This window comes from Ptychodera flava, chromosome 9 (genome assembly GCF_041260155.1).
Source record: "Ptychodera flava strain L36383 chromosome 9, AS_Pfla_20210202, whole genome shotgun sequence".
Lineage (NCBI taxonomy): Eukaryota > Metazoa > Hemichordata > Enteropneusta > Ptychoderidae > Ptychodera > Ptychodera flava.
The window spans coordinates 43,032,940-43,056,381 of record NC_091936.1 but is presented as its reverse complement, the minus strand read 5'-3'; the positions used below and the strand labels follow the sequence as shown (position 1 = coordinate 43,056,381).

Here is a 23,442-nt window from a genome sequence, read left to right as displayed (position 1 = left end):
CTCCTATGAAAGCGTAGGCGTGTCTTTTTGTGGTGTTTGTTACCAAGACAAACATCAATGTAGGAGTTTCACAGAGGAGGATAGAATAGGGTGGCAATAGCGTCACCCAAGGTCAGAAATAAAATATGACCCTAATGATTGTTGTCGTGCACGCTATTCGACTCAGCAATTTCAGGGTCTACTCAGGTAGTCCCAACAAAAAAGTAAAGAGACGTTTGCAATTACCTGAAGGACACAACGATCGATCACACTGTCTATCCACTCCGTGTAGGCTTCGATTGGTGCCTGTTTACTGAGGAGACCCTCAAATTCGTTGATTACTAGAAGAAGAAAAAGAAGTAGAGCTAGTACATGGCAGTGCAGTCCGATAACTAATTCATGATTCGAAACTTCATATTGTACTCGACTAAATGATCTTGTATCGCACGGAGCTGAAAAGTGACAAAAACAGAATAGTTTTATAACTCACGTCCGATTGCGTTCTGCGGGTCTTTCTCGAGTATCTCCGGACAGCATGCCACTCCCTGGTTCCAAATACTTGGGAAATCTACCTCATTCAGGTCTTTGGCCATCTGATTGACGTTTTCATGGCTCAGCAACACACTGCGTGCGGTCTGAACAAAGAAAATGAAAGAGAGAAAAGGGACAAAAAGTGATGTTAGTCATTATATAATACAATGTATATCATCATCTCGCTATCCTCCTCTTCATCATGATCGTCAACGTCATTATCATCGATGTCATCATCACCATCTTCGTCGTCGTCGTCGTCGTCATCATCATCATCATCATCATCATCATCATCATCATCATCATCATCATCATCATCATCATCATCATTGATATCGCCATCATCGTCGTAGTCGCTTCGTCGTCAGTATGTACAGATGTAATGTAACAATACTGATGAATGTTTGTAGTAGTAGCTTAATTTATTATAAACTAAGAATATCAAGATGTGCAAATATCTTACTTGGGCCAAGTGGACGAACGATGTTTGTCTCTTAAGACTCTGAATGAACGTCTTCACAACTGTTGAAAAAAATTGAAGAAAGTTGTTGAGATGAATGAAGGTAAGTTGATCACTGCATGTAAGGTAAATAGCATAATATTCTGATTTGCGATTCGAAATTGCTGGTATTTAATTCTGTGAAGAACGATGCAACAGCTTTGCATTTTAAAGATAATGAAAGTCAGGCGAAACTTTAATACTATCTCATTGTTTTATGTCCTCTGCAAATCAAGTTTGTCCACTTCATTTGCGTGATTGCCGTGGATGATCGTAATTACTAAACAGGAGCTCACCTGCCAATTTCTTTTGTTTCAAATGCTCCGGCACGTCATCTAACGAACTCTCCAGCCAATCAGGAAGTCTCTTGGCGAAGGCTTTGATTTCAGCACTCAAACTGGGAAAAGGGAGAATTTCCAAAGTTTACATGTTTTCAAGTAGAATGCGCCTTGGGGACAGATATTTAGACTCTATTTTTTATAATACCGCTCACTGTCTCAGTTTTGTCAAAATCGAAGATGTAAGTTTCCCACAGAGTGAAGTCAGGTATAGCCATGTAGGATTCTAAATGTCAGTAATGTTAGGTGATTTATTTCGCTAGTATCGAAATTTGCACGGTGATCCCGATTTTTACTCTTGAGCTTGAAAGAGATTGTTTGAAAGTTTCTCTGAGGAAAGTTTGAGCGAAAGTTGTTGTCAATAGTTACCTGTCCGGCAGATCCTGAATGGTGGAGGGAATGAGCACGTCGATTAATACCTTTGAAAGAAACATTTCGAGATAAAAATTAGTTAAAATTTTCCCGCCAAGAGGTTTAATTTTTGAAGGCTGAACGTAGCTTGGCCGTTGGATGATATAAGATGTAAATTCCCTTTGCTAGCAGATTTGTTCGATGTAAAGCGCTTGGGGAAACTGTCACACAGTGTGTCGACATTTCAAGGGAGTATTTTTGGTGTCAGTATTACACTCAACGGCTCAAACTTGTTTTACATTCTGAAAATCGTCATCCAGTCCCGTCATTGTATGTCATTGATTCCTCGAAGAATGTCCAACATCTCTTATTGCGATACCCTGACGGCCCAGTATTCAAATCACCAGGGGCCTAAGGATGCACACCGAGTAGAATGCGACACCCTGACGGCCCGGTGTTCAAATCACCAGGGACCTAAGGATGCAGACCGATCGCTTCAGGTAGAATGCGCCCCGGGACAGACATTCGAACTCTCAACTTTTTCCAATAATTTAATGGTCTACTGCTTGTGAGGACTCATTTTGAAGCTCTTGGAGTTAAAAAACTTTCATCGTTTAAGGTAGAGACACACGTTAGATTATACTTATTTTAAACTCACTTTTTCTCAATAAATTTTACTTTTAGACCCCACACATTATATATTTTCTGTTAGCCCTACATCTCAACATTATGAAAAATATGTTTATTTTTCGAAATCACAGTGTTTGTGACCATTTCTCTCAAAAATATGCGTTTTTGAGTTTTTTTACCTGAAAAAAATTAGGTGTTACAGGACTATGGCGACTTGAGATCTTTAATAGAAATCAACCATTGAGTAGTCTGGGGAAAAAACGGTGTCCCAGATTTTCGGTAAAATTGATAGAACAAGAGAAATTCTTGCTGAAGTGAACGAAACCCGGTAATTTATTCAAAAACCCAGAGTTGTTACTTTCACACCTTATTGTGCTGAAACAAAAGGGAATAGAAAAAATCTGGGACACCGTTTTTTCCCCAGACTACTCAATTGTTGATTTCTGTTAAAAGATCTCAAGTCGCCATAGTCCTGTAACACCTAATTTTTTTAGGTAAAAAAACTCAAAAACGCATATTTTTGAGAGAAATGGTCACAAACACTGTGATTTCGGAAAATAAACATATTTTTCATAATGTTGAGATATAGGGCTAACAGAAAATATATAATGTGTGGGGTCTAAAAGTGAAATTTATTGAGAAAAAGTGAGTTTAAAATAAGTATCATCTAACGTGTGTCTCTACCTTAAGTTAAAGTTTTATTTTCCCGCGAAGTCAACACAAGGGTGAAGACCATTTTGAAGGTATTTTGTTTCTCGAGTTAAACCTTCTACAGTGTGGAGAGTTTCAGCAACAGTTTAAATCTTTTACTTTCGAGGAGCGCGCTACTTTAATGACTCTACCGACAAAAAGGAAGTGCTGAAATCTCTCAGAGGGGCGAGGATCATGTTATTAACCAATCTACTCACTTTATATAGTATGGTGTCACAGAGCCCGATGACGTCAACGATGACATCACACTTAAGTAGGGCGATCAAGTGGTCAGGCATGCCTTGCCAGAAGTGAAGAAGGAAGTTTTGGACCTGCGTGGAATGAAAGATCGAGATTGGGGAAAGTTAAACGAAAACGTTGAGTCAGCTCGTATTCTGACGTTAAGTTGCAGTCGGTGTTCCTGTTTGTACTTGAAAGTGATACTGTAAAACCTACTAACTTAGCCTTTTAAAAATGTTTTGCTGCACCCCATAATTCTAAAAAAGCTGGGTATGATATTTCTTATTTTGTACTCGCAGTATAGCTGGTTCATGAACGTCATGCAAAAATGGCAGCGCCACCAAACGGTGACTTGTCACTTTGTCTCCTCAACGACAGCTGATCCTAATCGTCAGTGACTTTTGCCTTAATCAATAGAACAGTTACTCACCTCATCAAAATTGGCACTGATGACAGTATCCAAGATCCTTTGGCAATGGGTTCGATACATCATAATGAACGTTTCCACCTTTGAATGAAATAAAAATCATATTATGATCGAAAATAATACACCGATTGGTCTTGTAAGTGTTCTCCACGAGGGTGTTTGACGGGCGGTGCGCCCGGCTTCTTTTTGTCGCCGCCCACCTTTAATCTCGCCCGCCCACCTTTTATCTCGCCCGCCCACCTTTGTTTTCTGTCGCCTAAACTGTTTTCACAGTCAGTTGTCCGAACAATATCTGAAAGCCTATTGTATAAAAATGACAGCAACTGACAACGTCGTGTAATAAAGAGGGCCGTTCACAACATCTGTCGGTTTGTTTTGCGACTGCATGCAATCCTCAATGTTCTCCCCAGGCCGTTTAACAGGATCGGCCCCGATCCTTTATTTTTTTGCCCGATCATCTTTCATATCCGCCGATACTCTTTAGTAAATGTGGTTGAAGACCTATTGTTTCTCAGCGGCGATTTTGTCACGCTTTTATTTCAGCGACCTTTTAGTGTGAAACGGCCGTAGTGCCGATGAACATTCGCTAAGACTTCAATTTAAAAAGCTTGAAATGTGTTAAGCTGCCGACCGTACCGTACAGACACCGTCCATTTCATACAACGGACACGGTACAAGGCTCGGTGTTGCATTTTTGCCAGCGGGCACTCATCAGTCAAAGATACTATAGGCGACTACCATTGCCGCCAATGTCTCGTACTTGTAAGGATCCGAAGGTCAGGAAAAGTGATTTCGATCAGATGTGGCTAAAATCATACGATTGGTTGACACAAATATCAGATGCAAAAAAGTATGGTACTTCGCGTGTTCAGGTCGTTGCGTATCCGAGCCGAGTTAGCCATTTTGAGATCCGTGTACGTCCACATGACGTTGAAGCAATGTGTGTCACTTCCTGTCACGCATTCGTAACTTGCATGCGATTCACTCGATTGACTTTGAGAAGCAGTTGCGTTTGATCAAGTTTCAAAATCCATGACCGTTTTAAAATATTAAAGGCACAATGAAATGAAGTAAAAAGAAACTGCACGAGCTAAAATCATCATTCGTTTGATCATCCGAATACAACAGCTATGTACATAGGGTTCTGTACTGTATAGTTCAAAGGTCGCGTGTGATCGAGATCAAGAGCGCCAGCGTGCTCCACACAAACATGCATGGCAGCCTACGCCGCGCAGTTGTCAAAGTTTTGTACGTTTGCCGAACTATGAGTCGATGAAATTTCAAATCTTTCTCTTGGAAATACCTGGTATCATTTTTTTTCGGGCCTCTCTTTATTATGAATAGAGTTTTAAAGTCAACGTATGTTTCTCTGCAGGCATGCTCCGCTGACTCCGCATTGTAACTTCGTGCAAATATTCAGTCCCGTATCAACTTGTCATGGACGCCGCACGTAAAAAAAGACGTTCATGGCTTTACCAATCGGGCTACAGACAATCATATAGTAACAGAGGGTCATATGAAAACGTGCCACCATTTGCCACCGATTATTTCAAACACTGATTACTTCTCATGTTGGCCTACTTTTGAATTTTCATGTTGGTATTGTGCAATATATTTACTAAATTGTGTATTGTTTGTATTAGTTCAATGTTTTTTTTTTTCACTTTTGATGTTTTATTATTTATTTAATGTAAATAAAAAGGATTTAAATTTAAAAATAAATTGTATAGCTTGCCATTTATCACTGCTGAATGGAGAAAAATATTAAAAATGTCAGAAGTATATCACTGGAATGCCTTGTGAATAGCCCTGGTGATATGTAAATTATATGCAAATATTATGCAAATAAATATGCTAATTAGCCGCCCGCCTTTAATTTTCATTTGTGGAGAACACTGCTTGTATATCGGATTATCGCAACAGAATTGTGTGCAGATGTCCAGAAGAATAAATAGAGCATTCGTATTCATGATCAGGGCCAGGCCAGGTGCATCGAGATGGTGTGAGATAACCAGCAACCATCACCTTGATATTGCACGATTTGAACGTACCAACTGTCAATCAAACACAGGAACGTGTTCCTTGAAAAACATGCGTACCTCTGTTCTCACTGAGGCGGTCAAAATTTGCAAGTCAATAGGAGATCTAGAGTAGTCATTTTAGGCTTAGTCTATCAAAATAACCTATGTACTGAGTAGGAATTGTCCGGACAAATATGAGCTAGAGTCTGTTAGTACTAGTGTGAGCGGTTATTTATACACTGTATCAAGTGGTCATTTAGCTCTGACCCGGAGTAGTATTGGACTAAATTCCTAGCAACTTTATGTATTGTAGACTGTCAATGTACATATCTGTTATGGATTGTATTTTGATTTGCCCTAATGCAAACGACTCGTACTGTAACTGTCATTTTGAAACATGGTTGCCCGGATTTGTACTTTATCGTTTGCATAAATCGTGCGATGACACAGATAATCTTATGTCACAGGTTCCACCTGATGATGATGATATGGCGTCTCCGCGATGTCCACATGCCACAACGAGTTATCATGAACATGTTTCGTTAGTTTCAGTCGATTAAAATGTACTTAATTTGTTTTTTTTTTATTCCCAGACAGGTTTGGATGTGATGTATTTGCAGTCTTATCTGTTTAGCTGGCGTACTGATTATCATTGACATTTTCACTTCATGTTGTGAGATCAGCCAGCTTTGTTACAGCCGTCGACGTCGCTATATTCGATGTACGAACCCGGAATGAATTACCGAGCGGCTCAGAATAAAAAAAACCCCAAAAAAGTCAGCAAATAAAAATTGGTTGCTTGATATTCATAGTTTGAATGGGTGCATTCATATCAACGATTTATGATTTACTGCTGTCCGACCTTCTCTATTTCCCCGTGTCAACCCGTGATCGGCCCTGCCTTGCTTTTGCCCCCAGCTTCGTCAACATGTCCCTCTACCGTGATATATATTTGTCTCTCACAGTATCTCCTTCCGTGCTTGTCACACTACGTGTCCTTCTTGTCTTCCCATGAGCCAGCTACAGTACTTTTTAGTCAGTATAGTGTTGAACAGAACGGCGCCTTTGTGAGTGCATGTGTTTCTGGCCTGTTGAATCAGGAGCCCGCTACTGGCAAAACAACAAAGTTCAGCATGTATAATACAAAACTCTGATTGAGTACCTTCTCACACGGAGTTGAGTCTGGAAGAATGAGGTTATTGGCATCCGGGAAATCTGGAAGTAGAGTCCCCGTCTTCGAACTTAATGAATACTTTCGGCTTGTTCCCTGGTGGAGAATAAAACAAAGAATTGATTTTTGCACAAAAAACAAGTCACTGATTTGGCTCAATTGCCCATGGTTACCCAATCGGTGTAAGCCGATGGCAGTTTAATGTGACTTTGAGAATTTCATGTCAATAGTCGTCCGGATCCCTGTGACGGGAAACATCCGGCGTGTTAAAAGTGTCTGTCCAAAGATGAAAGCGGCGAGTGTGCCTGGCAGCCCAGCAGCCCCGCTACTGCAAGACTTTGCGGTATGTTGTGTGTAAAAATCATCACCATCTAAACATGCTTAACCATTTTCATCCCTCTTGGCTACACCTTTGGATAAACCACCGTGCCTGCTGCTAGGAAACCCGCCATCCCTTACGACCGACTACTGACTCGGAGCGCACTGGTGCCCATCGCTATGACGACCGGATGCGTTTAATTAGGCGCGAGTGCTTGGCAACCGATGGAGTCAAATAGGGTTATGCGGCTGGAATTTACAACAAGTGAGCTGTTTTTCGCCTCTCAAAATTTTCCCCGACTAGCCGCGGAATGCACCCGGCTGAACGCAAGAATTTGCACGTTTGAGTTGCTATGTGGATTTTGTGGGCTTTCTATAGAGTTGAGCTCACACCTGTTCATGAAAAAAGATTATGTCACTATTTCGATCGCCGTTTTTCATTTTGGATAGCTGGTTTTGCCAATAATAAATTATACATCACCATTCCTGGCGAAATCCCTCCTTTGTTAAAAGGGTATTAAGCACAAGAAGTCCGGCTTTAGTCGGATCTATTTCAAGAAAGCGGATAGGGCGAACCGTTCAATGAGACTATTGCCGACACGTCTATTTTGTCGGTGTAATTGCTGCTAAATATTGAAAACGACGAATGCAGGATTTGGATCGACAAATATTTGATAATTGAGTTCGAGAAGTAACATTTATTGTGCAGATTTTCAGATTCGTAATTCTCCTCGCCAACTGCCGACGCGCCTTGTTGTTAGAGAGAACGCGTCAACAACGGGATAGTCACAAACCCGCATCACATGTGAAACCGAGTCGATTATTGGCCGCCTGAAAGCAAAATATCAACCACTTGAGCAAAAAAGTTCGGACTAAATGTTTCAAACTTTCAACTCGCGAGCAATGACAATTTTACAAGTCCAGTCTTGATTCACACAATTATTGATTAACCCAAAGGATCAAAAAGGGCGTTTTATTTAATAAATGTGACCGAGCCAGCGACACTTTATGTTGTAATTTATTTTGTATAATGATCTTGTGAAACGTGTAGCTAGTTTGCGATAGTCGCCGAGCCCAGTAATTATCAGTATATAGTGGTCATTTCTACAGCCTATAAATCGTGATAGGTCGGTGGCGTGACAGAGCCATAATTACGTTGCCATTGTTAGGACTTTATCGCAATCTAACCCTAACAAAAATATCGATCAGATACCAGCGTTGCTTGGAGAGCCAATCTTGCATTTTCCCTTATCAACATGGAGGACCAGGTCAACAAATCAGTTGAAAAAAGCCGCTCCGAACGCTTCAATTAATCATAGCCAACCCCGATTGGAAACTTCAGATTTAACTCAAGTGAGAGCTTCTGGACGTGTTTTTGCAAGCTCGGGTGGGATTTTTGACGCGAGGGATGTGACTTGAGCGTTGTTCAGTGATCGTTACTTCTGATATGCCCTGGTTTTTTTTATTTGCTCCTCGATGCACCACTGATAATTTAACTGCCTGGTTCCTTTTTTTATTTAAGTGCAGTATGACAGGTGTACGTGTCATTAGGGAAGCGCGATTTTCGCAAGCTGTCATGTAGCCGCTCAGACAAAATTTCCATTAGTCGACTTGAACTTGTAAAAAAATGTTTAAGATGCAATAGAAAATATCCGTCTTGGATGCGTTCGGGTCTCCACGTGAGAACACCTGTTGTTGCTGTGGTGACTGAGACGAAAAGAATGAGATTGGATCCTCCCAGCAACGGCGTTGGTAGTCCCAGTTGTCCAAGAATGCCCACTCTAGTTTATCAAATATATAGACCAGTACTGCACTAGCAATAGCTGTCTTGTTTGTTCCTCTTTTGAAACGTTGGAAACCATTTACCGGGAGAAGGATGTTTCCCTCGACATATTTTACCATTAAATTTTGCCGCCCTTTCCTCTCTCCGAGTCCAACAAGTCTACACAGTCGGCAATTTTAGTCATTTACAAATTCCCGCTTAATCTCCAAAAATCCCGCACACGCACAAGTAAAAGCACAGATATGTTGATTTTAAGACAGTTTAACTTGAGAGTGCCCTGTCCCCTTCTTACTTTCGTTTGCCAAAGCGACTGTCAGAATGTAGCTCTGACAACTTCAAATTCTGTCCCGTTACCAATTTTTCGAACTGGGAACCGAAAAATAACAATTAGCAAGAAACTTTCAGAGTTGGCTTACCTCGGTCTTGACTTTTGTACCCGAAAATCTGCAAAAGAGAAATAGGCAGAAACAAGTGTGTGAATAAAAACGATTTCAAAGGTTAAAATCTGACAAAGACGAACCTCAAATTTCGGGATGATGATTTACGATAAGATTTTTTATCATCTATCTTAATTTTAAGTGTTTCATCATGTTTTTGTGTTTCTCTAAAAATCCGTGATATCTTGATTATATGTGTTATAGTTTGCTTCGGACACCGCATTGGATTGAAGTTCCTTTCATGCAAAACTTACAATATTGAAACTATTGAATAGCTATGGTATCAACTTAACTTTGAGTTTGGAACGTTCTGTGGACATTTCATTTCTTGCAGAACATTCTTTGTTTCACAGTCGCTGAGGCGCCCGATGTGTCCCGAACAGCCCGGGGGATACAGCATCGATTGTTATGTCAACTTGCTCACAAATTTATGGCGCTATTTTTGTGACCCCGCTTCATGATTTCTGACACTTTGTTTATTCTAGTTTGTGAACATTTCGGAATCTGCTTTGTGGGCAACCGAAGAGTGTGACTGAAATGAAAGGCCCAAATCCGCTGGGGTTAAAGGTTGGGTCATCCGGGGTCAGCTCGAGAGCTCTTGTGACAATCGATATCGCATACCGTGCCTCCCACGGCGGTGTACACTCACAAACAAACTTTTCCCCAAGTTTGATTATTAAACAAGATTCAAGTGTTTAATCTTCGCAATATATAAGCTTAATCATGCCCCCAATGAACGTTAAGTGGCCCCAATCCTGAACCTATTCCTGCTCTTCACTTGATCCCAGGCCTACACAAAGGAGCCATGTCCCCTCAATACCGGAAATTTGTTCCTTTCTCAAATATCTTTACTGTCTCGTGTAGGTGGAATAGTGGCTCTCAAAATTGTAAATTAAGAGCAAAATTTTAAGATGTCCTCCAAAGTTGCTCGGACAGGAACGCGTTATCTGTCGCGGTGTAATAGCGCCGCCAGCGACGAGACTTACCTGGTCAGGCCCCTTCCAGAGTACACAGAATGGTAGTATATGGAAGTCTCTTTGATGCCAATTCCATAGTAATGATACCTTGATAGTAAAGATGGAGAATTGTGAATATTCTTACATGTGAAATATCGTACGTGTAGAAACCTCTAATTGAGAAACAGTTCATTATAAGGGTAAGACGTCTAAACGCTGACGGTTCGTCCGCATTACACTGTATATGTATGTATGAATGTATGTATGTACGTATGTATGTATGTATGTATGTATGTATGTATGTATGTATGTATGTATGTATGTATGTATGTATGTATGTATGTATGTATGTATGTATGTGTGCATGCATGTATGTGTAGCTATATTATAACTTACAAACCAGTACTTCACAAATTGTGGCTAATTATGGTATGCTTCGAAATGGATTTTATATCCCTCGAAATGTTAAAGAACGATTTTCTTCACTCGGAAAATATATGGGTATGACACTTACTTGGATTGTCCTCTGGTGCCAAGTCTTCTGGTCGTGAGTTTTGGGAATTTCTGTCTGATAACCTACCAGAGAGACATTTAGACTTTTCAGTCTCGGAGACAAACAGGCTATCAACAATTAGTGAAAAAAATTAATACTAGCCCAATCTCAATTAATTCCTTTGCTGTACTTTTTCTGCGATTCAAGTAAAATATTTCTCCTCGCAAATGCCTTCCTTGTCCGAAGAAACCTACAATATTTTGTGCCCATGAAACTTACAAATAAACCGTTGATCATCAACCCAGACTGCTTTAACTTGATATGAACCGTTACTAATTGTCTGTTTTGATAAATATTATATTCTTTGTACAAGGAAAAGGACATGATATAATGCTTTATCGGCCAAGCCACGCCTTGCTTCCATTTGTGTAAGCGGCGTATACACTGTTGGTAAAACCGCCTTGTCTTTCAGCGTCCCTCCTAAAGCAGACTGTATTTGATCGTGGCCGGTGAAACTTAATCCCTTGATCGTGGACTGATACACATCTGTACTTGTTGTTTTCTCTCTGTTTTCTAAATATTTCATTATCGTGTTTGCCCTCCCGATCAAAGATGGTTGCCCTAGGTGACGTTCCCCCGGCAACTGCTCGCCGCTGTTCTCAGGCGTGTGCCGGGCATTAAGATTGTAAGTCGACTTGTCCGGAGAAAAACCACGTCGTTCACGTACCGTCAGATGTAGGTGGGCTAGAAAACAAAGTCTCTGACCGATCGTTTTGTATCTAATCACGACTGAAATTAAACGAATTGAACTTGGTGTGGTGCTGATAATTTTCATCTCAGCAATTGGATCAACTGTTGGTGATTGGTTTACGTTTGGGCAAACGGCAACGTGGTGCCACGTAAAAGATATATCACAAGTCAACGATGTAGATTCGTATCCGTTTCAAAAAGGAATTCATACAAATATTTTTAAACGTAGGCAGACCTATCGTGACATGACGGTAATTATGACATGGTCGTGATTCAATGCTGAATAATGGGAAATTTAGGACAATCATAGGGTCTATGGGACAATCATAGGGTCTATGGGACAATCATAGGGTCTATAATCTCTCCTTGATCAAATCTCCAATTTCTCCGAGCAATTTGCAACCATAAAAAATCAACTGACGTTTTGTCATAAATTTCAGATATAAACAAAAGGAGGAATGGTTGAAAATCAACATTTGGACAAAAAGCAAACGACAAAAACTTTTAGGGTTACATTAAAGAGAAGGGATTGCCTTGCTGGGACCAACGTTCCCAGGCACCGCCACTGCAGCTTCGCACCAAAGTTATGGTTAATTAAATTACGTGTATATTGATATGTTTGATCACGGACCCTGGTCTTTTTCTGGGTCTGTGGTCTGTGATATGGGTCGACAAATATAGATCTCCCAAATTAGCGTAGAAATGTAACGCTAGGAAAACCATTGATGACTTTCAGCATGTTTTAAAACAGGCATCTGCTGATAACGATGTGAACGCATATATGTTGCGGTTCCAGTTCTTCAACATATTAATAGATGTAGATGTTTACCAACTTCACAACGAACTGCTTTTGATTTCATTTTACTCCCTTTCCCTTCACAAGTTATTCTTCTAAAGATGAGTGGTTCCTAGGTTTTGTACGAAACATTGCAAAAAATTCAGTTGAACCCGTTATGTTTGCATGGTGTAAAAACCCAATCGACAACCCACTCCACGCTAGGACAGATACACACTAACTCCACGGCGACATACAACGACGTGATTGCTAACTTGCCTCTATTCACAGTTACAACGGTCAAGTGCCATCGAAATTCAACTTGAACGGGAAAGGCATTCTTTTGAATGACATGTTTTAGCCGAAATCTGAAAACGCCCCCCCCCCCCACACCAAAGATCATTGTTGGCGACGTTATTACCCACTATGTTTTGTTAAAAATGTACGCTACACACATAACGGTTACAGTATAATTGAATGATAAGAATAAATAGAATGGAAAAACCGAGCACGGAAGCATGTTTGAATGTTGTTTATCAAGAGCTTGAATAATTTATCATTTAAAAACAGTTTCATTCGTTGGGAAATTTTTCGAACATCTTTAATTTCGTCCTGATGTGAACTTTTCAGCTAGAAGTATTTTTGTCAATGCAGAGGTACAATATGTTACCTTGGGCCCCTTTGATGTTTTGTTTGTCACGGTCACAATAAAACTCTTAAAATAAACACGCGTAGAAGATGAGAGATAGCTATTTTTGTCGACGTAAAAAGAGAACAATTCTTAAAAGTGATGTTGCAACCGTACCTTGTAGACCCAACGCAAATCGTTTTTATCAAAGATAAGAGTGGGTATCGGTAATGGACGGGTTTTGATTACGTTCGACGAGCACCTGTTACCTTGCAGCAGGACAAAGACCCAACCGTACATATTTGGACCTTATATCGGGGGGACGCTGTCCGCAGTATCACGGGCTCGTCGCGCAGTGTCACAGAGACTCGTCCCGCAGTGTCACTGAGACTCGTCCCGTAGTATCACGGGGAGTCGTCCCGTAGTATCACGGGGAGTCGTCCCGTAGTATCACGGGGAGTCGTCCCGTAGTATCACGGAGACTATTCCCGCAGTGTCAGGGGGAGTCGTCCCGCAGTATCACGGAGACTCGTCCCGCAGTGTCAGGGGGAGTCGTCCCGCAGTATCACGGAGACTCGTCCCGCAGTGTCAGGGGGAGTCGTCCCGCAGTATCACGGAGACTCGTCCCGCAGTGTCAGGGGGAGTCGTCCCGTAGTATCACGGAGACTCGTCCCGCAGTGTCAGGGGGAGTCGTCCCGCAGTATCACGGAGACTCGTCCCGCAGTGTCACGGAGACTCGTCCCGTAGTATCACGGGGAGTCGTCTCACACTGTCCCAAATATAGATAGTTATGCACTTATGCATGTAACATGTACGGTATTTCGGCTTGTGGCGGAGAACAGTTTGCGTGCAGTCAAAATGTACATCGACACCGAAAACATAAACACCTTTGATAGCGAGGTCTTGTGTTGACGTTTAGAAAGAACGTTTGCGAAAATGTATCCTGGAATAAATACATGTATTGTGATTTTTACCGGTCTTGTTATTGCGGAAGTTAGTCACGACAACTTTTAACAGTAAAAAACAATATAGTAGGTCGATTGTTCACCGAACAGGTGTTCGTACACTTGCCTCTGAGAACATGAAAACTTACATTCAAAATTCGCACACTTTTTACTTCTTTCCCAGTGAAATCGGCCTAACTTTTCCTTCATTGTATTAGTTTTATTGACATTTATATGATCACGATACATCTTTCTTGCGTACGTATGTGGTAATTTAATGACATTAAAGAGGCAGGTAGTACAGCTGGTAGATTGGGCGGTTGGTGCTGGGGAGTAAAGCATCCACTCTTAAAATTGAGTCCGCTGTCACGCAAAGACATTTTGTAGATACTTTTTAAAGTCAAAATATATTACGCTGTCAATAACAGTCCAAAATAATTCCTCGCTATTTAACAGGCTACATTTTTCGTTTACTCAAGTCTACACTGCCTTTGGACATTTTCAAATAATCCCGACCCGCAGTTTGAAGATCGGAGACACCAAGTTGATTTCAAACAGGTCACGGAATGCCGTATGAATGTGCCTCCTATAGCATTCATGAGGAAAAGGCCGAAACGAATTCAATAATTGAATGTGATCATAAATCTGACGTGAACGTTTTTACAAAAGAGGGAGCCGAAATATTCCCACCCGGAAAATATTGTGAAAAAAATATTCGCGCACGCATAGATCAATACCTGATGTGCACATTCCTATGTAAAGCAAACGATTGGAAAATTGTAATAACATGAAATTACGGACCCTTGTTGCTTTGCCTGGGGAATTTAATAAGGAAACAATCATAATTTCATTGGAATGGTACACAGATCGGCTGGAGCGACATTCTGGTACAAGTATTCTGCACACTTTCCTAAATAGACCGTTGAACGCCTTCTTCTTGAAGCTACCGCTCTGTCTCACAAGTTTGAAACTTTTTGGAAGCCGCCGTGTTTTCTTCCTAAATAAAATGTGTAGTGATTACGCGAAATTTTATGCGTTTTGGGGGCAGGGAAGGATTTGAAGGACGTATTTCATAGTTTTATTTTACCATGGACGCCGTGGCAAAAAAACCCAAACATCCACAGATTCCTTAGTTAAATCAGGTGTAGGGGTTTACAATTTTCTTTTCGGAAATAGCGTCCGTTGGCGTTGTATGTCCTAACGGTTTGATGTGATTACGATTACATTGTCCAGAGATTTCCTTTGACTCATGTAGAATTTTCTCAGCCTTTCATATTTTTACAATTTACAGATTATTTAAAAATTAATAGGGGTCTAAGAATTCAAAAAAAGAATAGACAAAGAACCTTAAAGGAGTGGAACATAGATCACCGTAGCGCTGAGACATCCTTGACGCCTGTCTTACAAAGCAGAATTTACTCAAAGCAAATTTCGTACCTATTATAACAACAAAAATGTCCCAATAAAATTGTAAAGAGGGGAGATCCGAGCAAACAGGCCAGGTTTGTCGTATGAATAGAGTCTTTGGAAAGTTTCAACCTGAAATTGTGACGAGCGGGGCATGCATACCAAGGTGGTGGTAATAGTTACTAAGATGCATAAACAGTCAACTGTTGTTCGTCTGACCCCGCGAGTAGCCGTCTCTGTTCGTAACTAGTCTATTTGTTTGTTCTATTCGTAGCAACATTGACATCAAGGATTTCCATTCGTCGTTGAAGGAAATTGTAAATTATGAAGAAATGTTGTTTAATCAGTGCAATGATATTTGACGGTATCAAGCCCACATTACGTTGAACTGTGCCAGATAATGTGCCCGCTCTGTTACCAACTTTGATTACCATTTGACTATGTCAAACCAGAAGACCTGCAACCTTGTTTGACAAGGCTAGGCGCTATAATCTTGTTTTTTTTTACAACGAGTCGACTTGGTTGATGTCACCATAGTTACACTGAAATGTAGACTAGGGTCCACTGGAAAAAAATCAATACTTTTTTATCTTGGTTGGTGTTGGGACAGGTTCGTTCGGATTCTTCGTGCCAAGCTATTAAAACTATTACAGTAGTCATCTCAACAATCTTTTAACCAATAATCGGCAAGAGCGAGTTTTTTTTGCGAAGGAAGTTTAGAATGGATAGAAAATTGTGTCACTGTTTTGGCCGATGAAGACAGCGGTAAAACAAGGATGGCGGGTTTCTGACCCAAAACCAAGACTGCGCTCAACTGTCTCAGCAGGTCAACGTTTTGACGTGTGGAAATGGCATTCTCGTCGTATCAACGCGAAAATCGATTTCTCGTTGGCGACAAATGATTTCACACTCAAACAGAGATTTGTTGCATATTTCAGTCGCGTTACTGGTTCACCCACCGTCAGTCCGCTCCCCGTATCACCTATGTCATAAAATACGCCGTCTTATGCCGCTTTTTCGCAGTCATGACAAACTCAGAGGAGAAGAAAATAAAGTGGACAAGAAAGCCCAAACAAAAAAAAACCAGTTCTTAAATATTGCAAACATGTTCGACCTACCTTGCCGAAAGTTGCAGCACCAGACGGTGTGAATTTATTTTTCTTGCAGAAGTCCAGGTAATGGGTGTACAGAACGCAGCGAGGAAGGCAAACACCCTCTGCACGTTCATAGTTTTCTGCCAGCCTGGGGACCGAGAAAAAAACACAAAATCATCGGGTAAATTACCGCTAACTGGCTGTGTAAGGAGATAATAACTGCTCGCTGCGCTGACCCGTTATTTGGATATCAAAACACATCTCGAAAACGATCGCGTCCTGAACAGACTTGGCTAGTGACATTTCACAAATCCAAAGATTGATTAGCAGGCATAAAGAAAGTCAAGGTCTATTTTGAAGTTCATTGCTTATCTTAATAGTAAAGTCATAACCGGATTGAAGTTAGCTCCCTGTAAGAATGGACTGTGAATGGTGTGAATGGACTGTATACGTACAGTGCCGTGTTCGCTGTAACTCGACACATTTAACGTGACAATTTTATCTGATAGATTGGAAATGAATGTTAGATTGTCATGTTCATATCATGGCCAAAGACTCAAACTTTTCACACTTTGGTTTACTGACTTGTCACCGAGAACAGTTTAACTTTTGAGTCTTAGTCGGTCTACCTCTGAATCCACACGGGCTCCAATCACTGTTTACTTCGCTAGCAAGCGTATTTTAGGCGACCGCATTTGCCAATTAAAAGACTATTTAGCTATCATTAGGCTCAGGTATATTTTCTATCATAACAAAAATTAGGAGACATTGCAGAAGATTCTGATGTGTTAATCCATTTAAGGTGTAAGTAAATGTTAAAAGTTAAGAGATTAGGTATGCATGCATATGATGCCAAACACTAATCCTTGCATGAGAAGTTGACCTGTAGTGCCTTTATTATTTTTTTTACTTTCTTTATGAGTATCCAATGAAGCATTTACTGATGGCAAAGTTAAACAAAAACTTTCCCTTGCAACAACCACCTGTTGTTTCTGGGAACGACGCTATTTCGGACACACTGCATGCAGGTGGTTAAATGTAGCTACGTGAGTCACGGATCTCTGGCTCACAGCATCCACTCACCATTTTAAGGTAGCCGCTATCTGTGACTGCTTTTTACTCTGCTCTTCGTGTGTCAGCTTAGTACTGCTCAAGTTTTTCTCCTCGTTTTCTTTATCCACGTGCTCCTTCATCTCTGCAATTCACAGAAGAAAATGGAAAGGTAAATATTTTATTTTGGTTGAAATTGGCAATCTGGAGATTAACTGAACAAAGACTCCACGACGATATAATGATTGTAGACAGAAGTACGCTGTACACAATGAGATCTGTATACATTATCGTACGAGTGCCTTAGCAAAGGCTTTAGTTTTGAGGACGTGTTTGGATTTGTCCAATTCACGATAAGTTACTCTTTCATATCCAATGTCTCTTTATTGTGGTTACTGGAAGTTTCAAAGTGTGTATCTGTGATTTTTGAGCTCCATTACACTATTATCAGCGAAAACAAACAAAAAGGAGAGAGAGACACACACAGACGACGACAGACACAGAGAGACAGAGAGGGGTAAGGAGATGTCTATTTCTTTGTCGCTCTACACTCTGTTTTTCCATTTTACAATCTTTGTAGTTGGTCTAAAAGGTCTGGAATTCGTCTTGGTGTAGCCAAAGGAAAGATACACAGGCCCCGAATACAAACAGATTTGCGCGTCTTTTGTGTTGAACTGATCTTTCCTGCTCCATAGAACTTCGACTCTAACTTTTAGAAACCAGTCGCCATGAATAAATAATAGGTCCTGTGCTGATTTAGAACAACTGGGACTGTTGAATGAAGATGGAAATTTTGTGGTGCTTTGATAAACAAACGAAAAGGTTGAGGGATGTAAGCTATTGGGAAATGTGTGTACAAAATGGATGAAGCATACAAGTGGAAAAACACGATGGCTTTTGTCAATCGATGGTAAATCGCCTTACGTTCATTTCAGAGGTTCCGACAGTGTGACGGCAAACATCTTCCGCCGTGACTCTGTGCGTTACGTCATTATTCAATTTGAAAACATTAGGAAAGTATACATGTTAGCCGAAAGAGTGTAGGGATAAAGTATTAGCTGCCATTATTGACCCGGTGTGGGCCATTGCAATAAGATTCCACTTTCTCAAACAGGAACTTTCACAGAACTACCCCAGACGTCAAAGCGTCCGGTCCCGAGCGTGTCTACAGACCTGGCGCCCTTCATCTAACATTGCCGGGTGACACCACAGTAATTAGCTAAGGACATCCGAAAACTAATTATCGAAAAAAAATATCAGACGAGTGAATATTCACTTGATGCGGGCTTGCGGTTAAATTATTCGTGAAAACATTTGATTTTGCTCGAGATTGCTTTATTTCGCATTTCAATCACTAAATCCATTGTTCAAAAGTATGTTATTAAAAGTCGTGCTAGAACTAAGATGTTGCTATCAAATATAGGTAGACGCTAGCGATGACATTTTGTCAGAAAAATGTTGTTTGGTGGCCTTCATAACGCTGGTCAGGAGAACATCTGCAGGCGTCGATAACAATAGAACAAAGGTTTTCATTCGTTAACCTGTACACGAAAAAGTTTGTGAATAAAATGGAAAAAATGATAAGGAACATATGTCCTTGCGACAAGCAAACTTACCGTATCAATTTTGAAAAAAATGAGACCGTGAACGACAAAATAACATAAACAAAAAAAAAAAAATTAAACTTGCAGAAAAGTTGAAGCTGTTCCGAACGATTTGCCTGTATCGCTATATTGTTGGGACCGTGACTACACAGTGAGGATGGCAACGCAGAGTTGTATCGGTGTCGGACAGTGGCAAGCTCAACCTTCTCCGAGATACCAACCACCATTTAATGACCCAATGAACTGAACAGGTAAGAATTTATCTCAGCCGAGTCTATCAAACACGTAAATGATTAAGTTCGGCCGAAACAAATCAATATCTGGCGTCAACAAGCCACAGAAGAGAAGGTTCAAAAATCAATAATGGGCACGATATATATGAGCTAATAAATCTTTACGATCAACCACTCCACACTGCTTAGATTCAAAGATAAGGTCCGATAGCTTTCTACCAGCTTGGCACGTGATAACACAAAATCGGTGAAACTTTCACATTTCTGTCGAAATTGAGCATTCTTGCTCCGGTTGCATCGAATAAAGGTATATGTATTTTTTCGATTTAGATAAATGTGATAACACAAAGAGTGATTAACGTGGCGAGTTGATACGGTCATCGACGGTGCGTACCGACGGATAAGCCCGGGTGACGCTACCTTGCTAGTCGTACACAGGAAAAAACCGATATTTTGAAATATGGTCATTTTATTAAAATGTACTTCGTTTTGTAGTTGTTTAATCTTTGCTGCCATGCTATGCAATGAATGTTGAGAATCATAAGCGTCTGTCGTGTAAGTTTGAAATATACACTAGCTTTCAAAATAATGATTCTTCTCATTTTTGGAACCCCCAGAGGGTATGATCACGTCGGTGTACCCATTTAATACAAGAACGACGTGCTCATTTTTTGTTTTCTCTTGTCTTGCTGGCTTGCAATCGCTACGATTGGCAACACTCCTCCTGCAATGCAGGTGAAAATTGTGAAGGATCTGGTGAGTGCAATCGGAGACATACCTGCACCGGCCGGGAGTATCCGCGAAATGTGCGCGTCCTGTTTGTTACTATGCAGGGAACGGACAACGGGAGCTACACTCTTACATTCAGATAAAGGCGTGATCTACTCATGCGGACTCGCCCTCTTCTCTAGCCTAGCCCATGTACTTGGACCTCGCGATGCACGGATACTTCAAAGTGGGAACGTGTTCGCTCATGTCTCTGTGTAAACACCTTTCGGTGGCAATTAAACCAAAATTAGGATTTTTATGGCTTAATAATTATCCTCAACAAGCTGCAAATCCTCCAACGTCAACTTGAAGTTCACCCCGAATTTGATTCAATAAGGGGGGGGGGAGCGTTGACAGTGTGTGATGACGAAGTAACCCATGAATTTCAACGCATGCCAATTTTGGTGCCATCTTTATCAACATGTTAAATCGCCGTTACATGGCATTAAATGAGATGCATTAAATGTGGTCAAAGAGAGACGGCGGGTAAATCATTTTTATCTTCGGTGTGTTCTGTACATGTGTTTTTAACATTCTTACACGCTAAGGGATCACTCGTGCCGAGACCGCTCCACGTACTGTGGAGTTCACTAAATGGATATTAATCCACCGGTCGTTGCTATAATAATTACTAGGCTGGACTCGAAGGGCAGAAAAACAACTCCAGAAGACCCGACATATTTACGACTGAACAACATTTGCAGTTGACGGAGAAGGAGCACGTTGCCAGGATACTATACAACTCCAGACAGCTCCTTATCGCATCTATCGGCCAAGGGGTGGAGACGCGCGAAAATACAAGCAGTGGTCTGGGCTACCTGTGGAGTCGGGGACGCGCTACCCAGGTGACTTGCCCCTCGTGTTGATTCTGTTGCTTGGGATCATAGAAAGAGGAGGGGGTTGTCAGATCCTGACGGGCCTGAATTCAGAATGTAATGGGGAGGGGGCGACGATTCAAACATCTATACCCGCTCGTAAATCGTCCCAGAGGAAACAATAACGGAACGAAGATCAAAACAACCGGGGACACGTTGGCGAAACGGTTATTGAGTCTGCGCGCGGCAGTTTGTCAGAACAAGATGAGAACTGTTCTCGATAGACTGAAAAAGTGCTGCAAAAGTTCGGTTTTTGATGGTGATCTGCTAAAGATGCGTCAAGTTTTTGAAAAAGATCCCCGATGAACGTAGCGATAAAATAGCCATAAACGGGATCTCAGCGCCAACAAATCTTCTAAATTCCCCATTACTCTATTTTCTTCGATTTATTGACCAAACGAACACAGAAAGTTTGAAAAATCAGACACTTTCTCACATCTTGAGATTTGTTGGCGAAAGCTGAAGCACTTCAACAAGGGCCGAGAGATGTCAGACAGCCATCAGAACCCCTAAGTTGGAGATTTATAACATGTTAATAGACAAGTGGATCAACAGAAGTTATTATTTTCCAGACGGACGATTAAGTCGATTGTACCCTTGCTCTGTGTTGGTTCATTGGTGACGTGTCGATTGCTCTAGGGCCATCAATGAGGTGGCACTCGCCTGGACTAAACTGTTTTTCCAACCGTTTGTTTGCAACCCTCGAGTGCCCATGGGACAAGTACTTCCCTCAATGATGGCGATAGAAGCCAGATCGTATCCCAGTCGCATATGTGTTGTCTCTTAAAACAGACAATACTATCTATTAACACAAAATTACCGTTATTCTCGCCCATCTATTTTTTTTTCGAAACAAAATTGTTTCGATGTGTTTCTTACTCGATGAATAAAAAAAGTCTTAGGAGGAATTTTTGATGAACGTATGTACGACCGATAGTGAGTTTTCATGATCTCTCGTTCTCATTTTATGTTACTGTCAAATAAAGTATATAAGCACTTGTTGGAAAGTCCCACTGTTCACACTATTTTGCATTGAATTTCACTTATTCTTATACAGTAATGTATTGATACCAATGAAGGTAGAACACCTTATTCTATCTGCATGAGATACCACATTTTCCATGAAATGCAATGACTTTATCCACTCTTTTACCCCACCATACCTGAAAAGTTGAATTTACCGTAATTTTGTTTCATTTGTCTCTGTCTATATCATGGGTAGTCACGTGGCAATGGCGGTGAATCGTACGAGTATTTTCTCCGTCACTTCTCGATACCCAACGGTATTAACTAGCTTGGCTTTCTAAATTTCCTTCTGGATCGCTGTAAACATTCTGGCTGTTGTCTATCAAATCAAATGAGCCGAAATGAATCGAAACTGAATAGACACCGACAGGTTGCGATTCGTGACTTCCTCGTCCCATCACGGACGTAATTACGTCCATGGTCCCTTGGAGATCATTTTTACGTCCATGCAAATGTCGGAAAATAAAATCCCAAAAACGATATATCGGAAAGATGCTGCATTTTGTTATCAAAGCTTTGAGCGGTAGGGGACAGTGTTTAAGAGCCGCCGTTTTTGTTTTCGTAGGTGTCTGGATAGGTTACGTATGCAGACACGATTCAGCATTCTCGATAGATAAAACGTTTTATTTTCATTGAAGCCACACAGAGTGCAAACACTCTTCCCACCTACACCGGTCCGTTAGTAAGTGTTGTCGTCTGGGTATCTATCACAGTCAATGGAGGTAGAAGCGAGACACAGTCTGAGTTCAGATAGAGCTATGACTGAGAACGAAAACCAGACGTGGTTGACGAATGTGGGAAGGCAAGGTCTCTAGGCGGCCACAGCTAAATAAGTACCGTCTCTGATCTTCAGAGGAATATTTCAGTCCTACAGATTTCTCTCACTTGTTGTTTTCCCGCTCTTACTCTGTCTTAGTTAGTCGAAAATACGCCCAGCTAATCTAAATTATTAATATGTGGTTATCTGCAATACCTGTAAAGATTTTAATGGTAAGAAACGTCTCCGCTATAGCTAATGTGCACGTTTTTGGAAGAGCGTCGTGTTGGTCTTTTGTGCCAGCAGAATTAGGCTAATCGTTCGAAAATTCAGTGTCAACGTAAACACAGATAAAGCGTTTTTTGACACAGCCCCCTCTATTATTCTCTGCCGGGAAGCCATTTTGTTGATACAACACATTTAACAAAAGTGGAGGCTCAGAGCATTACCTCCACTGAATGCAACTCATGACTACTACAAAGACCACACAAAACTCACCACTTATTGAAGCAAAAACAACCGTCAGAAACAAAGGGAAGAAATTAAACCCACACTCCCACCCTATACAAAGTCTCGCCAGGAACAAAAACATAAAAAACACATTGGTAGGCATTGGGTTTTGCGAATTGTTACGTTATAGATATACGCAATTCATTGATTTATAAGT

At 41.0% G+C, this 23,442-nt stretch overlaps 2 protein-coding genes across 4 annotated transcripts in view; both read right to left on the bottom strand.

Moving 5' to 3' along the window:
* LOC139141127 (probable serine carboxypeptidase CPVL) overlaps positions 1-23,442 on the bottom strand; it is a 601,148-nt gene that overhangs the window by 354,720 nt on the left and 222,986 nt on the right. The window lies entirely within an intron of this gene.
* Positions 1-23,442, bottom strand: part of LOC139141125 (DNA-binding protein RFX6-like) — a 29,113-nt gene that overhangs the window by 4,404 nt on the left and 1,267 nt on the right. The window contains exons 1-14 of one of the 3 annotated variants that reach the window (XM_070710717.1): positions 19,129-19,407; positions 17,546-17,657; positions 16,487-16,610; positions 10,886-10,947; positions 10,402-10,479; positions 9,395-9,422; positions 6,869-6,973; positions 3,689-3,766; positions 3,237-3,350; positions 1,717-1,766; positions 1,306-1,406; positions 974-1,032; positions 470-614; positions 226-320 (exon numbers count right to left, since the gene is read on the bottom strand). In XM_070710717.1, coding sequence (XP_070566818.1) covers positions 226-320; positions 470-614; positions 974-1,032; positions 1,306-1,406; positions 1,717-1,766; positions 3,237-3,350; positions 3,689-3,766; positions 6,869-6,973; positions 9,395-9,422; positions 10,402-10,479; positions 10,886-10,947; positions 16,487-16,610; positions 17,546-17,655 — 1,149 coding nt within the window. In that variant the 5' untranslated portion in view covers positions 17,656-17,657; positions 19,129-19,407. Of the gene's footprint in view, positions 1-225; positions 321-469; positions 615-973; positions 1,033-1,305; positions 1,407-1,716; positions 1,767-3,236; positions 3,351-3,688; positions 3,767-6,868; positions 6,974-9,394; positions 9,423-10,401; positions 10,480-10,885; positions 10,948-16,486; positions 16,611-17,545; positions 17,658-19,128; positions 19,408-23,442 lie in introns of those variants that run through there. The other 2 variants (XM_070710718.1, XM_070710715.1) reach the window with 2 other exon arrangements.